This window comes from Pagrus pagrus, assembly GCF_965226575.1.
Source record: "Pagrus pagrus genome assembly, chromosome: 6".
NCBI classification, from domain to species: domain Eukaryota; kingdom Metazoa; phylum Chordata; class Actinopteri; order Spariformes; family Sparidae; genus Pagrus; species Pagrus pagrus.
The window spans coordinates 11,687,774-11,704,248 of NC_140190.1; the positions used below are offsets into that span (position 1 = coordinate 11,687,774).

At 39.6% G+C, this 16,475-nt stretch overlaps 3 protein-coding genes across 3 annotated transcripts; all 3 read left to right on the forward strand.

Annotated features, from left to right (window-relative positions):
- Nucleotides 1–1,013: 1,013 nt before the first annotated feature.
- LOC311258732 (mast cell protease 1A-like) lies at nucleotides 1,014–2,511 on the forward strand. Its single transcript, XM_084355287.1, has 5 exons — nucleotides 1,014–1,098; nucleotides 1,176–1,335; nucleotides 1,465–1,594; nucleotides 1,913–2,164; nucleotides 2,251–2,511. The coding sequence occupies exons 1-5, from the start codon at nucleotides 1,041–1,043 to the stop codon at nucleotides 2,407–2,409; spliced, it is 759 nt and encodes a 252-aa protein (XP_084211413.1). The 5' UTR covers nucleotides 1,014–1,040; the 3' UTR covers nucleotides 2,410–2,511.
- Nucleotides 2,512–6,299: 3,788 nt separating this feature from the next.
- Nucleotides 6,300–7,780, forward strand: LOC311258740 (mast cell protease 1A-like). Its single transcript, XM_084355295.1, has 5 exons — nucleotides 6,300–6,354; nucleotides 6,432–6,582; nucleotides 6,775–6,904; nucleotides 7,228–7,479; nucleotides 7,569–7,780. The coding sequence occupies exons 2-5, from the start codon at nucleotides 6,479–6,481 to the stop codon at nucleotides 7,725–7,727; spliced, it is 645 nt and encodes a 214-aa protein (XP_084211421.1). The 5' UTR covers nucleotides 6,300–6,354; nucleotides 6,432–6,478; the 3' UTR covers nucleotides 7,728–7,780.
- A 3,035-nt stretch (nucleotides 7,781–10,815) lies between these two features.
- On the forward strand, nucleotides 10,816–12,319 carry LOC311258736 (mast cell protease 4-like). Its single transcript, XM_084355291.1, has 5 exons — nucleotides 10,816–10,915; nucleotides 11,007–11,157; nucleotides 11,324–11,453; nucleotides 11,777–12,028; nucleotides 12,115–12,319. Exons 1-5 carry the CDS (start codon nucleotides 10,855–10,857, stop codon nucleotides 12,271–12,273), a joined length of 753 nt encoding a protein of 250 aa, XP_084211417.1. The 5' UTR covers nucleotides 10,816–10,854; the 3' UTR covers nucleotides 12,274–12,319.
- Nucleotides 12,320–16,475: the final 4,156 nt, after the last annotated feature.

The following is a 16,475-nucleotide window of genomic DNA, read 5'->3' on the forward strand; positions in this document are numbered from 1 at the left end:
AGCAGCATCTCAGCAGCAGCTGCGTTTGCACTGAGGTCATTTTTTTTCTTGTAGCAGTGATATTCACACTCGGGTGGTGCCGTTTCAAGTGAGTTAGCATGTTTGTCGTGTTGCCAGAAACATACCCGATCTCAGCTGAACAAAGTCGGCACACTGCCCTCGTTTTATCCACTTGTCTTTCTCCATTGCAATATTTAACCAGGAAGCCAAAGTGTTCCCAAGCACGAGACTTTAGCGACAAGGGAGGGTCTTCAAGCTCCGGTTTCTCGCTAGCGTTAGCCATGACGTAAACTGGCTGCACGTGTAGCTCCAGGCAGAAAACTATTACACGCAAATCCCGTTCTGGGAACTCACCCGTGCACAGCCCTGTACCAAACCGAACTTCCTGTACCGAAAAGCTTTAATACAAATACATGCCAAAATAAAAGTAGCCATTAGTGCTAAATGGAAAATACGCCCCGCCGCCCTGCAGCTAGGTGTAGCGGGTCCTAGAGTTTGTCTGAACCTGGGCATTAGATTATAGGGGGAGTCAACATGGGTGACAAGGCCCGGTTTGGGTTTGGCAGCCTGACATGAGAGTGAACACACAGAACTGGATCAGAACACAGCCTCCAAGACTGGCCGAGGTCACTTTGACAACAGTCAGTCAGTCAGTCTGACCAAGACTATGACTTTGGAGACAACAAAACGAAACACGTACGTTTCTGAAATAATACAACAGCAGATTATCATCAAATTTATATTGGTCAATCGAAAACATTAACAGACTCAGTAATGATCCTTAATTATGGCATTTATGGGATTAATCTAGCTCATTAGTTTCATGACCGGGTGGGAGGCAATATTGCTCAATGCTAAAGCAGGAAACTGATGACCGATAAACAAGATAGCAACTCTTTTGCATTTTCCATTGCATACAGGACGTGGTTAGAAGTCAAGATAAGATAGCTGGTAATCACAAATGCAAACGAAGCAAAAATTATGTTTAAAAGGGTGTCTTTGCACCCCCAAGAGGACCAGTCAGTTGACTTGCTGCCATCATGCATGCTCTGCACAACTTTCTGCTCTTTCATGTTCTGACATATCTCGGACAAAATGGTAAGATAACAGAATATTTTCATTAATTCCATTTAATGAGACATTTAGCTAATTTTGATTTTAACTTATCTTTGCAGCACTTGGAGCTAAAATCATAAATGGGGTAAAAGTCCCGGACAACTCGATGCGGTATATGGCCTCAGTGCAGAACAGCAACGGACATGTGTGTGGAGGAGTCCTCATCAGCAACAACTTTGTCCTCACTGCTGCGCACTGTCATGATGATGATGATGATGAGTGAGTTACGTTTCATCTTCCAGGAGTTGTCAAAAACTGTATCTTTTTTTTTTGTTGTGTTTCGTTTTGTTGTAGGCAAAACAACCTGAGAAAATCTACTGATGAACTCTTAATTCAAACTTTTTGCAGCGTACTGGTGAAGGTTGTTTTGGGCACCCACAATCTCAGTAACACTGGGACAGTGAGAAGCGTTGTGCAGAGATGCAAACACCCTCATTATTGGCATTTCACAGAGGGATATGACATCATGCTCCTCAAAGTAAGCATATATCCTTTCAGCCCATTTGTCCCAGATGACATCTTGTGTGTTTACAGTCAAATTAGATGCATTTAAGCTTTGCTTGTTTTTTTCCTGTGAGGGTAAATGTCAAAAGTGACAAAAAAACAATGCCAAATTCAAATGTCCCTGAAATTCTAGACAAGACACATTCTATCAAAGCTGTTATATTGTAGAGTTAACTTTCATTTAAAAGATTCATCAGCTCAAACTTCTAGCGATTAATTAACTGAAGCCTGATGAAGAGTAAAACCATGTCCAGACACTGTTCATTTCTACATTCTGGTTTTGTGTCTCCAGCTGTCTGAGAGTGTTCCAGTGGGTGGACCAATACGACGCATTCGACTTCCCCCTCCTAACATGAACCTACAACCCAACCAACTGTGCAGTGTAGCTGGATGGGGAACGACCGAAGCTGGTAGCGGTGTTACTGACCTGAGAGTGGTGAATGTGTCTGTCGTTGACCAGGATGTCTGTAGAGACAGATGGACTGGGATTCCTGAAGGTGTCATCTGTGCAGGTGGATATCGAGCACTCAAAGGATCCTGCCATGTAAGCTTTCTGTCCCTTTTTAGAAAGTTTACGAACGCACTACATATTTATTTGTATCAAAATATCAAGATATTTCCATTTTACAGGGTGATTCTGGTGGTCCTCTGGTGTGCAACGGGATGGCTGCTGGTGTTGTATCTTACGGAGATCCAGATTGTAGTGACCCAGGCTTTCCTGATGTCAACACAGACGTGTCCAAGTTCCGCCCCTGGATCGGCAAGATTCTCAGGCAAAATGGTTGTTAAATGCAACAACCTCACAAAAAGCTTTGCTTCAGCATACCTTCATTGTATTTAGGAGGTGTAGTCATGTCTAAGTCGCTCTGTCAGTGTTTGCTCCTTAACGTAAAGCAAAATAAAAAAATGTTTCAAATATTGTTTTCTCTTTTCTTCTTCTGAAAAACACAAATGGCAATTTAGTTGTTTTTCCAGTAACATATCCACAAACTGTCTTTGGGTGAATTGGATGTAGGATGCAGTAGAGCTACAGTAAAAGCTAATCTTAATAAATGTAATATTTGAAAATATTCATTCATGTGACTTTAGTCAGAGAAGCAGGTCAGTAGTAGGTCACACTTGTTAACAGAGACTTTATTGCAGAAAGGCACATTGTTAGAGAAGCAGTGTGTTGAAAAGATTCAAAAACAGTGAACGTGTGAATTAACAGAAAAGGAAACAGAGCTTTATAAAGATTTTAACAATATCATTATTATAGTTGAATTTACTGTATAGCTAGGTGTCTCCTTAGCATAAAGCTATGTAACCTCAGCTAACGAAGATGGCCTCAGGGCACCACCCTTGAAGAAGGGAAAGACAGCCAATTCACCAAATCAGTCTCAGAAAAAATACTAAACTGTTTGTAACTCTGATTAATAATTAACTTAATTACTACAACCAAAATTCAACCATTACAACAGTTGTAATGGTCGAAGGGTTTTGCAGTTCTTGACAGAGTAAAGGTTGGCAACAATCACTCTTGTACGATATTAAATGGACAGCATTAAGGTTCAAAAAGTATTTATTTAACACAAAGATGAAAATACACTAACTAACATGTACTATATACAGGTGTGTGTGTGTGTGTGTGTGTGTGTGTGTGTGTGTGTGCGTGTGTGTGTCTGGCAGAACAAAAGAAACAATGGTGGTTCTCGCATCATGTGCTCACTGATATCACATGTGGGTGTGATATGCTCCAGGCTGAAGGAGAGTGTGTGTGGGTGTGACGTGATGCCAGGTTATAGAAGATGGTTAGTTGCATGCAAAAATCCTGAGTCTGTGTGAAGCATCATTCAACTAACGTCAAATTAGCCGTGTAGCAAAGCAAACTACCAATAACCTGACCTGAGATCACAATAACACCAAAACAGTGAACAAACACATAGATTGAACACGTGCATTACATCAACCAGGGTTAAACAGTTCTGTGCTTAGCCGTGCTATGCTATGTGTTGCGTGGATATTAACTGTGTTTCCAAAGGTCTTTACTGAACCACTTGCAGCATACACACATGTACAACTCTCTGGCTACGTGCCGTCAGCAGTCTACTTCTTCTGCATGCATAACATGAACCTTGGCAACTTAAACGGTCTCAGTCCACCCTCTGCTGGACTCTTATAGGTACTACAACAGAACACCCAATGACTAATGATGATCTCTGCAGGGAGTATCACTGTAACCCATGTCAATAGGTAAGTATACAAACGTCAAATGATTATCTAAAATTCCACACTATGTTATCTAGGCCCTGTTCAACGTTACCAGTCTCTGAAGAAAAGGTGCTGGTGGTTCCTTGGCTGATGAGCCAAGCAGGAGAAGTTTGGAATTCCAATGTTGAACAATGCTGTTCTTGCTGTGCAAGATCTGATGAAAGACAGCAGATGGAGGAACCTGGTCGCTCCTTTCCTTTGCAGGGATAGTAGCTCGGTGCTAACTTGCTTTGTGTTCCTCAGATTGTGAAGTTAGCTGGCAAGCTTTGCGTCGTAGCTGCTGGTGCTAACTGATCTGGAATACTAGCAGGACCTTGTGTCGCTGCAGTGAGAAGAAGTTCTTTGGGCCTACTGGAAATGTAGCTTGCAGCTCTCAGCAGGTGTTAGGTCCAGAAGAATCCAGGAGAAGAGCACTAGAAGTAAAGAACAAAACGCTGAGGTCAAGTACAAAAACTAAATAAAGTAAAAACCAAAGCCAAAGCACAGGGAACACAGGCAGGAACACAGGAGACGATATGGGGAAACAGGACAGAGGAAAGAAGGAGAGAAAGGAGAGAATTATAAAATAAGTACAATAAGTACACTTATCAACGTTTAATACATTTTTTTAAAACAGGCCACAGTATGTGAGGACTCGGGACTGTGTGTCAGACACAGTTGTCTGCAGTACAATAAATTGGACAATAAATAAACAATAAACTGGAGTGGTCTTCAAACACAGACATTCTACAAAAAGGGCCTGAGCCAACTTTACTTCCTGAGGTGGCTCTTTAATGTCTGCAGTCTATCACTGAAGGCAGCAATACACTAATTCACCCCAAGTGTGTGAAAGAGAGTTATTGCAGGTACTTCCTTCCTGCTGCTGTCAGACTCTACAATCAGCACTGCTCCCAGTAGACCTCACTGTGCACTGTGCAAGTAAAACTGTATACATAAATCATTTCTCATTTTGGTTTGCCCTAACTGGGCAATTTTCACACTGTTTATATTTGTACATATTATGTATGTACAATTCTATTTCTATTTCTGCTCTAGCTCTTCTTCTTACCTTTTTATTATATAGTTTATTTTTTACTTTTATTATTGTTTATTGTTATATTGAACTGTCCTTTGGCTGCTGTGACGAAAGAAAAATGTCCGTTTGCGGGACTAATAAAGGAATTTCTGATTCTGATTCCTGACTGTGGAAACTGTGGTTTATATGGCTCACCCAGTCTGTAGATTACAAAGAAATGTGACAAAGTTGAGTATATGGTTTTCACTTGTTAGATTCAATTCAATTAAAACTCACTTAATGTGAGAGGAAGGTCCAAAAGGGTCCAAAATAAACATGTTAAGGAGATGCAAATAAAAAATGAAAAGGGAGAAAAGATTTATACAATGATCTTTCACAGCCTGCACGTGCTTCACCCTGCAGCACCACCAGATCTGCAAGCAGTCATTTTAGTAAGGGTAACTGTAACACCAGTGCATGAGAAGATGCTGATGCATATCAGATGAAAGAAAATGGTATGGACACTGTCATGAACATGAAGGAGTCTGAATGTTTTATGACAAACAGGGGGTAGCATATCATCAGAGTGAGCACTAACTGTGACTGCTGTTAGCTCACTTAGCCATGCAGCTAGCAGGCCGGTCGTGGAGCTCTGACAACTGGGGGAGTGTTGTTGTTTACACCCCAAGCACAGGAGCTTTGGATCAGGGTCAGGGCTAGCTGGTTAGCATGCTAACTTCTGTATATCTTTTCAACACAATAAAAAGTTGTCATAATGTCAGAACTGTTATTCACATGTTGTTGATAATCGTATTTTTTTTTTTTTTTATGTTTTCAACTAATATTCTTACACATTGCACCTTTGAGTGTTGTTTGGTCGATTGTGTCACATTTAATGCAAAGTGGGCCTTAGATTACATGGGGAGTCACCACGGGGGACAAGGCCCAGTTCGGATTTGGCAGCCTGACATGAGAGTGAACACACAGAACTGGATCAGAACACAGCCTCCAAGACTGACTGAGGTCAGTTTGACAACAGTCAGTCAGTCAGTCTGACCAAGACTATGACTTCTGGGACAACAAAACAGGTACGTTTCTGAACTGATACAACAGCAGATTGTCATTAAACTTATATTAGTCAATATAAACATTAACAGACTCAGTAATGATCCTTAATTATGGCATTCATGGGATTAATCTATCTTATTAGTTTGATGACTGGGTGGGAGGCAGTATTGCTCAAAGCCAACGCAGGAAACTGATAACCGATAAACAAGATAGCAACCCTTTTGCATTTTCCATTGCACACAGGACGTGGTTAGAAATCAAGATGAGATAGCTGGTAATCACAAATGCAAACGAAGCATAAATTGTGTGTAAAAGGGTCGTCTTTGCACCCCCAAGAGGACCAGTCAGTTGACTCGCTGCCATCATGCATGCTCTGCACAACTTTCTGCTCTTTCATGTTCTGACATATCTCGGACAAAATGGTAAGATAACAGAATATTTTCATTAATTCCATTTAATGAGACATTTAGCTAATTTTGATTTTAACTTATCTTTGCAGCACTTGGGAGTGAAATCATAAATGGGGTAAAAGTCCCCGAGGACTCAATGCAGTATATGGCCTCAGTGCAGAACTACACTGGTGCTCATTTCTGTGGAGGATTCCTTATCAGCGACAACTTTGTCCTCACTGCTGCACACTGTGATGTTTAGTGAGTTAAGTTTCATCTTCCATGAGTTTTTTCTATTTAATTTAAAATAATACATTATACAAGCCAACATTTTGTCAAAAACAATGTATCTTTTTTTTTTTTTTTTTTTTTGTTTTGCTTTGTTTTGTTTTGTTGTTGGCAAAACAACCTGAGAAAATCTACTGACGACCTTTCCATTATTACTTTTTGCAGCGGACTGGTGAGGGTTGTTTTTGGCACCCACAATATCAGTAACACTGGGACAGTGAGAAACATTGTGCAGAGATGCAAACATCCTCATTATCATTATTACAGAACGGGAAGTGACATCATGCTCCTCAAAGTAAGCATATATTCTTTCAGCCCATTTGTCCCAGATGACGTGTTGTGTGTTTACAGTCAAATTAGATGCATTTAAGCTTTGCTTGTTTTTTTTCCTGTGAGGGTAAATGTCAAAAGTGTCAAAAAAAACCAATGCCAAATTCAAATGTCCCTGAAATTCTAGCCAAGACACAGCACTATCAAAGCTGTTATATTGTAGAGTTAACTTTCATTTAAAAGATTCATCAGCTCCAACTTCTAGTGATTTTTTTTACTGAAACCTGATGAAGAGTAAAACTATGTTCAGACACTGTCCATTTCTACATTCTGGTTTTGTGTCTCCAGCTGTCTCAGAGTGTTCCAGTGGGTCAAACAATACAACGCATTCGACTTCCCCCTCCTAGCATGAACCTACAACCCAACCAAACATGCTGTGTAGCTGGATGGGGAGAGACCGAAGCTGGTACAGCTGCTGGTTACCTGATAGGGGTGAATGTGTCTGTCGTCGACCAGGACATCTGTAGAGAGAAATGGACTGGGATTCCCGCCAATGTCATCTGTGCAGGTGGATATCAAACACTCAAAGGAGTCTGCTACGTAAGTTTTCTGTCCAGTTTTCTGGAAAGTTTATCAACACATTACATATTTTTTTGGGATCAAAATATCAAGATATTTCCATTTTGCAGGGTGATTCTGGTGGTCCTCTGGTGTGCAACGGGACAGCTGCTGGTGTTGTATCTTACGGAGATGAAAATTGTAGTGACCCAGACCGTCCCAATATCTACACGGACGTGTCCAAGTTCCGTCCCTGGATCGACCAGACTCTCAGGCAAAATGGTTGTTAAATGCAACTACCTTACTCAAAGCTTAGCTTCAGCACACCTTCATTGTATTTAGGAGGTGTAGTCGTGTCTAAGTCGCTCTGTCAGTGTTTGCTCCTTAACGCAAAGCAAAATAAAAAAATGTTTCAAATATTGTTTTCTCTTTCTTTCTTCTGAAGACACAAATGACATTTTAGTTGTTTTTCCAGTAACATATCCACAAACTGTCTTTGGGTGAATTAGATGTAGGATGCAGTAGAGCTACTGTAACTGGCTTGTGTTGGAAAATATTCATTCATGTGACTTAAGTCAGAGAAGCAGATCAGTCGTAGGTCACACTTGTTAACAGAGACTTTATTACAGAAGGGGATATTATTAGAGAAGCAGTGTGTTCAAAAGATTAAAAAACAGTGAACATGTGAATGAACAGAAAAAAAACAGAGCTTTATAAAGATTTTAACAATGTCATCATTATTATTGAATTCACTGTATAGCTCGGTGTCTCCTTAGCAGAAAGCTATGTGACCTCAGCTAACCAGAGTGAAGGGCCTGTTACAATGTTGAACAGCTATGAGCTCCATGATACAGAGCGGGTATGAAGACAATTTAAATAAAGAATAAAAACAACAAAAATCACATCTGTATCGGTGCATTGACTCTAATTCAATGATTAATGACAGTAAATTAATCCTACTGCACAGTAAATCACCTACATTAGGACAAGACAAAAGCGCATCATGTTTATTCAGGCAAAAGAAAAAGTTCCCAATGATGTCATAGATGTTATTAAAAATAACACGTGCATTTCTTTAATTTGTTGAAGAGGGCCCTTTAGTTACTGTGTGTACGTCTCTGGTCTACAGTATCCTGTGGTTTAGCTAGTCTGTCACACAATTCAGAGCGATGTTTGAAGAAAGAAGAGGATAATTAACATGCTAAAAAGCTCAGAAAAAAACAAAAACAGTAAATACAAAAGTGTCATGAATACAAAATGCAAAGCAAACATCAAAGGTGAATGACATGAAGGTACGAAGACAGAGAGTGGAGTCATGTCACATATGTCAGTTCCTTCCCTGGATCAGAGAGGTCTCAAACAAAGTTAACTCTGTTACGTGCAGCACAATAATGAGGACCCAAACACAAGACACAACAAAGTTACATTCTGACCCTCTAATGAAAAGTCCAACAGCCTGGTTCATAACAAAAGTGTCTTTTCCATAAGGGTGTAAACAAATAGCCTGTATTCTACGTCCAAAGACCCTGTGATGGCAGAGTTCAGTCTTTTGAAAAACGAACAGACCTCCTTAAACTGCTCCACTAGAGACATCGTCTCTGTCAGGTCCATATTATGGTCAGTTCGTACTGTAACATGCAGCAAAGATAGTGAGGACACAAACGCAAGACACTCAAGAGGCAGGCAGGGTAAAGATCAAAACGCTGAGGTCAATTATAAAAACTAAAACACGTACAAACCAAAGAAGCACAGGGAACAGACAGGAACACAGGAGACGACATGGGGAAACAGAGCAGAGGAGAGAAGGAGAGAAAGGAGAGAATTACAAAATAAAACAGGAAATAATTCAACCAAAAACTCAAACCACAACTAACTGAAAGATCCTACGAGGAGTTTGGCTTCAGCATACTTTCTTTGCTTTGTTGAGATACAAAATGGGATTCAAATGAATAAAACAAGTGGATTTCTTCTTTTTCCAATGTTCACTTGAGCTCGACACAAACTCAACAGTGTTACTGAAAGGCTGTTCTTTCTTGCTGAGTGTTCTGTTGTCAGTGTACTTCATATTCTGTCCTTCCAAAAGTGGCAATAAGTACACTCGTCAATGTTTAATACATTTTTTTAAAAGATACTTTCAATCCCACACAGCTGAGAAACTGCAGAACGTTTCAGTAGAAAACCACATTGTTTCTTAAGAATTCTTTTGAACTCAAACCTGATGTAACACGCTGAAAAGAGGAAAGTGAAAAAACACTTTGCAAGATTTATTAAACCACAACTGAGTAAGAATTTTCTCTCTGCCAATCATTAAAATGAATATTGAATATATTTGCTTTTCAGGCAATGTGGACTTTAAAGGGATACTATGCAGGATTTATCCGTTGCTGTTAGTAAAAACACAATTCAAAGGTGAAAGATAGCTGATTGTTGAGCCTCATTCCCAGGTCATCAAATAGCGATGCTTTGGGTTGGTGAGCCATCCAAGAAAAAAAGCATCCTTCTCAGTATCTTTTTACAGAATTGTCGATGCCCAGAAACATCAAGAACACAGAAAATACTAAAACATAAGAAAATACAGACTTTGGTCAAGATACTCTGCAGAGCCTTTCCATTGGCGTAGTGGACTAATGGAAGATGTCTAACAAACTAAATAACTAAATTTATTTTAAAAAGCATGTGTCATGAAGAGGGAGGATAAACACCATGGCAACACAAACATCATTCTAAATAATAACGTATAACTCATCTATAAAGCATTAATGAATGATTTGTTTGAACTTTGAATAAAGGGTTCCTTATTAGAAAGTTGAAGCACGTTACCCAGGTCAAACTGCTCATTTGGCTGGGTGATACTGATAGAGATGAAGCTGCAAAAAGTAAGCAAAAAATAGCAAGGCTGCAAGACAGTTAATGTCTTTACTGACTTCGACACGTGCCAAACAACTGCATAGCCTCACTGACACAGAAACTATGTACGGTATAGATTAGCCTGAGGTACAAAGTGTTGGCGATGGAGACAAAGGCCAAGGTCTCAAAGTCAGTCTGGATAAAAGAAGGAAAAATTAAAACAAAGTCAAAGCTAGATGTCATCCTGCACCCAACACAGAAAAAACAAAGATGACTTCTCAGTGAACAACAGCTCTAGATGCTCACTGTATTTAGTGCTGTCTATACAAAATGGATACAATCTGAATAGTTATCACATGAACAAAAGAAGGAAAAAAAGTATAGAAGTAAGTGTCACACTCACTATGACAACACCTAATAATTACATGATCATAATGTTTCGCAAACTTGCAAAATGGCATTGCCCAAAGGATGTGGCCAGAAGTCAATATAAAGCGGATCAAACACTGTTGTATGAAAGGGTCGACTTGATTGAAAACCCCAAAGCAACAGGTTGAGGCTCCTGCCGCCATGATGCGTGCTCTGCAGAAGTTTCTGCTCTTTCATGCTCTGACATGTCTCGGACCGAATGGTAAGCTGATCAATCTGACTGCTTTTCTCCAGCCTGCCAATGTGATGTTAACTCATTTTAACATCTCTTCATTTTCTTCTCTTGTTTTCAGCACTTGGGAGTGAAATCATAGACGGGCAAATTGCTACACAGCACCAGTTGCTGTATATGGCCTCATTGCAGACCAGAGGTGGACATGTGTGTGGAGGCTCCCTCATCAGCGACAACTTTGTCCTCACTGCTGCGCACTGTGATGATTATGGGTCTGTTAATTTTGAGCTTACAGAAATTATTTATTTTAATTCAAAGTTATAAGTTACACAAACTCACTGTTTTCAAAAGAAATGTATAATCTGTTGCTTTGTTTTCTTGTTGGCAAAACAACCTGAGAAAATCTACTGACGACCTCTCAATTCTAACTTTTTGCAGTCCACTGGTGAGGGTTGTTTTTGGCACCCACAATCTCAGAAACACTGGGACAGTGAGAAGCGTTGTGCAGAAATGCAAACACCCTCATTATCAGATTTACACAGGAGGATATGACATCATGCTCCTCAAAGTAAGCATATATTATTTCAGCCCATTTGTCCCAATGACGTGTTGTGTGTTTACAGTCAAATTAGATGCATTTAAGCTTTGCTTGTTTTTTTTCCTGTGAGGTTAAATGTCAAAAGTGGTAAAAAAAAACAATGCCAAATTCAAATGTCCCTGAAATTCTAGCCATGACACAGCACTATCAAAGCTGTTATATTGTAGAGTTAACTTTCATTTTTAAAAGATTCATCAGCTCCAACTTCTAGTGATTGTTTAACTGAAACCCGATGAAGAGTAAAACCATGTTCAGACACTGTTCATTTCTACATTCTGGTTTTGTGTCTCCAGCTGTCTCAGAGTGTTCCAGAAACTCAGACAATACGACACGTTCCTCTCCCCCCTCCTAACATGAACCTACAACCCAACCAAATGTGCCATGTAGCTGGATGGGGAGTGACCGAAGCTGGTACAACTTCTGATGACTTGAGAGTGGTGGGCGTGTCTGTTGTCGACCAGAACGTCTGTAGACGGCAGTGGTATAGGATTCCTGCCAATGTCATCTGTGCAGGTGGTTATGGAACACTGAGAGGATTCTGCAATGTAAGTTTTCTGTCTGTTTTCAGAAAGTTTATGAACACATTACGTATTTTTTTGTATTAAAATATCAAGATATTTCCATTTTACAGGGTGATTCTGGTGGTCCTCTGGTGTGCAATGCGATGGCTGCTGGTGTTGTATCTTACGGCAATCAAGGTTGTGGGGACGAACGCTTTCCCAATATCTACACGGATGTGTCCAAGTTCCGTCCCTGGATCGACCAGATTCTCAGGCAAAATGGTTGTTAAATGCAAGAACCTTACACAAAGCTTAGCTTCAGCACACCTTCATTGTATTTAGGAGGTGTAGTCATGTCTAAGTCGCTCTGTCAGTGTTTGCTCCTTGACGCAAAGCAAAATAAAAAAATGTTTCAAATATTGTTTTCTCTTTTCTTCTTCTGAAGACACAAATTACATTTTAGTTGTTTTTCCAGTAACATATCCACAAACTGTCTTTTTGTGAATTGGATGCAGTAGAGCTACTGTAACTGGCTTGTGTTGGAAAATATTCATTCATGTGACTTTAGTCAGAGAAGAAGGTCAGTAGTAGGTCACACTTGTTAACAGAGACTTTATTGCAGAAAGGCACACTATTAAAGAAGCAGTGTGTTGAAAAGATTAAAAAACAGTGAACGTGTAAATGAACAGAAAAAAACAGTGCTTTATAAAGATTTTAGCAATATCATCATTATTATTGAATTTACTGTATAGCTCGGTGTCTCCTTAGCAGAAAGCTATGTGACCTCAGCTAACCAGAGTGAAGGGCCTGTTACAATGTTGAACAGCTATGAGCTCCATGATACAGAGCGGGTATGAAGACAATTTAAATAAAGAATAAAAACAACAAAAATCACATCTGTATCGGTGCATTGACTCTAATTCAATGATTAATGACAGTAAATTAATCCTACTGTACAGTAAATCACCTACATTAGGACAAGACAAAAGAGCATCATGTTCATTCAGGCAAAAGAAAAAGTTTCCAATGATGTCATAGATGTTATTAAGAATAACATACGTGTATTTATTTAATTTGTTGAAGAGGGCCGTTTAGTTACTGTGTGTATGTCTGGTCTACAGTATCCTGTGGTTCAGCTAGTCTGTCACACAATTCAGAGCGATGTTTGAAGTTTCTCTGTCAAGTAGATCCACACCAAAGGGTCATGTTGTTGCATGTATGTTAAATTCATCCAAATGAAGTTAACTTAATATTAAATGTTTAGTCAACTTAGTAGTCAAAAGCAGGGAGAGATACATTAAAGGCCAAGAAAAACAACATACAGGCATTAAAAGTCAACGCTAACAAAGACAACAGAATGAAGAGGATAATTAACATGATTTCAGTTAGTTCATTTATATCGGAATCAGTATTCCTTTATTGTCCCACAACAGGGAAATTTGTTTGCCGCAGCAGCCAAAGGACAGAATATTTACAAGATGCATGTGACATAAACAATAACAAGTAGAATACAAATCTACAAAAAAAATGGATTTACAAACAATCAAATGCCAATCACTCATGTGGAACCCCTAAAAACTACGTGGAATAAAAAAAAATCACACACAGAGAAACAGGGGTGCAAAAAGACTTAAAACAAAACAAAAACAGTAAATACAAGGTGTCATGAATACAAAATGCAAAGCAGAAATAAAAGGTGAATGACATGAAAGGAAGAAAACAGAAAGTGGAGTCACGTCACATATGTAAAAGTTCCTTGCCTGGATCAGAGAGGTCTCAAACAAAGTTAACTCTGTTACGTGCAGCACAATAGTGAAGACCCAAACACGAGACACTCTGGAGGGAGGCAGGGTAAAGAACAAAAGGTGATCTTTAATAAAAAAGCTGATGTCTCTAAGAAATCCAAAAAGCAAATGCAAAAGGAAGTCTGGGCTGGGGTGCTGGGCAGTGGAGGCTCTGGTACAATGAGCTGGGCAGGAAGCTAGCAGGCTGTTGGCTAGCTGAGACAGGAGGCTCTTCTTGAGGTCAGTAATTACTGTTACATTGTGAGTCTCTAATGGAAAGTCCAACAGCCTGGGTCATAACAAAAGTGTCCTTTCCATAAGGGTGTAAACAAATAGCCTGTATTCTACGTCCAAAGACCCTGTGATGGCAGAGTTCAGTCCTTTAAAAAAACGAACAGACCTCCCTAAACTGCTCCACTAGAGACATCGTCTCTGTCAGGTCCATATTATGGTCAGTTCGTACTGTAACATGCAGCAAAGATAGTGAGGACACAAACGCAAGACACTCAAGAGGCAGGCAGGGTAAAGAACAAAACGCTGAGGTCAATTATAAAAACTAAAACACGTACAAACCAAAGAAGCACAGGGAACACAGACAGGAACACAGGAGACGACATGGGGAAACAGAGCAGAGGAGAGAAGGAGAGAAAGGAGAGAATTACAAAATAAAACAGGAAATAATTCAACCAAAAACTCAAACCACAACTAACTAAAACATCCTACGAGGAGTTTGGCTTCAGCATACTTTCTGTGCTTTGTTGAGATATAAAATGGGATTCAAGTGAATAAAACAAGTGGATTTCTTCTTTTTCCAATGTTCACTTGAGCTCGATACAAACTCAACAGTGTTACTGAAAGGCTGTTCTTTCTTGCTGAGTGTTATGTTGTCAATGTACTTCATATTCTGTCCCTCCAAAAGTGGCAAATAAGTACACTTGTTAACGTTTAATACATGTTTTAAAATGATACTTTCAATCCCACACAGCTGAGAAACTGCAGAACGTTTCAGTAGAAAACCACATTGTTTCTTAAGAATTCTTTTGAACTCAAACCTGATGTAACACGCTGAAAAGAGGAAAGTGAAAAAACACTTTGCAAGATTTATTAAACCACAACTGAGTAAGAATTTTCTCTCTGCCAATCATTAATGACTTTAATGTATTTGCTTTTCAGGCAATGTGGACTTTAAAGGGATACTATGCAGGATTTATCTGTTGCTGTTAGTGAAAACACAATTCAAAGGTGAAAGGTAGCTGATTGTTGAGCCTCATTCCCAGGTCGTCAGGTACCGATGCTTTGGGTTGGTGACCCATCCAAGAAAAATAGCATCTTTCTCAGTATCTTTTTTCAGAATTGTCGATGCCCAGAAACATCAAGAAAACAGAAAATGCCAAGACAATAAGAAAATACAGACTTTGGTCAAGATACTCTCCAGAGCTTTTCCATTGACTAAGTGGTCTAATGGAAGATGTCTAACAAACTAAATAACCAGATTTTTTTTAAAAAGCACATGTCATGCAGGGGGAGGATAAACACCATGGCAACCCAAACATCATTCTTAATAATAACATATAACTCATCTATAAAGCATTAATGAATGATTTGTTTGAACTTTGAATAAAGGGTTCCTTATTAGAAAGTTGAAGCACGTTACCCAGGTCAAAGTGCTCATTTGGCTGGGTGATAATGATAGAGATGAAGCTGCAAAAAGTAAGCAAAAAATAGCAAGGCTGCAAGAGAGTTAATGTCTTTACTGACTTTGACATGTGCCAAACAACTGCATAGCCTCACTGACACAGAAACTATGTAAGGTATAGATTAGCCTGAGGTACTGTACAAAGTGTTGGCGATGGAGACAAAGGCCAAGGTCTCAAAGTCAGTCTGGATAAAAAAAGGAAAAATAAAAACAAAGTCAAAGCTAGATGCCATCCTGCACCCAACACAGAAAAAACAAAGATGACTTCTCAGTGAACAACAGCTCTAGATGCTCACTGTATTTAGTGCTGTCTATACAAAATGGATACAATATGAATAGTTATCACATGAACAAAAGAAGGAAGAAAATATAAAAGTAAGTGTCACACTGACTATGATGACACCTAATAATTACATGATCATAATGTTTCGCAAACTTGCAAAATGGCATTGCCCAAAGGATGTGGCCAGAAGTCAATATAAAACGGATCAAACACTGTTGTATGAAAGGGTCGACTCGACTGACAACCCCAAAGCAACAGGTTGAGGCTCCTGCCGCCATGATGCGTGCTCTGCAGAAGTTTCTGCTCTTTCATGCTCTGACATGTCTCGGACCGAATGGTAAGCTGCTCAGTCTGACTGCTTTTCTCCAGCCTGCCAATGTGATGTTAATTCATTTTAACGTGCCTTCATGTTCTTCTCATGTTTCAGCACTTGGGAGTGAAATCATTAATGGCCGAATTGCTCCACGGAACCAGATGCTGTATATGGCCTCAGTGCAGACCAGAGGTGGACATCACTGTGGAGGCTCCCTCATCAGCGACAACTTTGTCCTCACTGCTGCGCACTGTGATTCTGAGTGAGTTAAGTTTCATTTTACAGAAATTGTTTATTTTTAATTCAAAGTCACATAAACTCACTGTTTTCAAAAGAAATGTATAATCTCTTGCTTTGTTTTGTTGTTGGCACAACAACCTGAGAAAATCTACTGACGACCTCTGAATTCTAACTTT

Excerpts from the sequence above, each read along its gene's own strand:
- LOC311258732 (XM_084355287.1), top strand. The coding sequence starts at position 1,041 with ATGCATGCTCTGCACAACTTTCTGCTCTTTCATGTTCTGACATATCTC. Across the intron at positions 1,099-1,175 it reads GACATATCTCGGACAAAATG|CACTTGGAGCTAAAATCATA; the intron begins GTAAGATAACAG and ends TTATCTTTGCAG. Across the intron at positions 1,595-1,912 it reads ATGACATCATGCTCCTCAAA|CTGTCTGAGAGTGTTCCAGT; the intron begins GTAAGCATATAT and ends TTGTGTCTCCAG.
- LOC311258736 (XM_084355291.1), top strand. The coding sequence starts at position 10,855 with ATGATGCGTGCTCTGCAGAAGTTTCTGCTCTTTCATGCTCTGACATGT. Across the intron at positions 11,454-11,776 it reads ATGACATCATGCTCCTCAAA|CTGTCTCAGAGTGTTCCAGA; the intron begins GTAAGCATATAT and ends TTGTGTCTCCAG. Across the intron at positions 12,029-12,114 it reads CACTGAGAGGATTCTGCAAT|GGTGATTCTGGTGGTCCTCT; the intron begins GTAAGTTTTCTG and ends TCCATTTTACAG.
- LOC311258740 (XM_084355295.1), top strand. The coding sequence starts at position 6,479 with ATGCAGTATATGGCCTCAGTGCAGAACTACACTGGTGCTCATTTCTGT. Across the intron at positions 6,583-6,774 it reads GCTGCACACTGTGATGTTTA|CGGACTGGTGAGGGTTGTTT; the intron begins GTGAGTTAAGTT and ends TACTTTTTGCAG. Across the intron at positions 6,905-7,227 it reads GTGACATCATGCTCCTCAAA|CTGTCTCAGAGTGTTCCAGT; the intron begins GTAAGCATATAT and ends TTGTGTCTCCAG.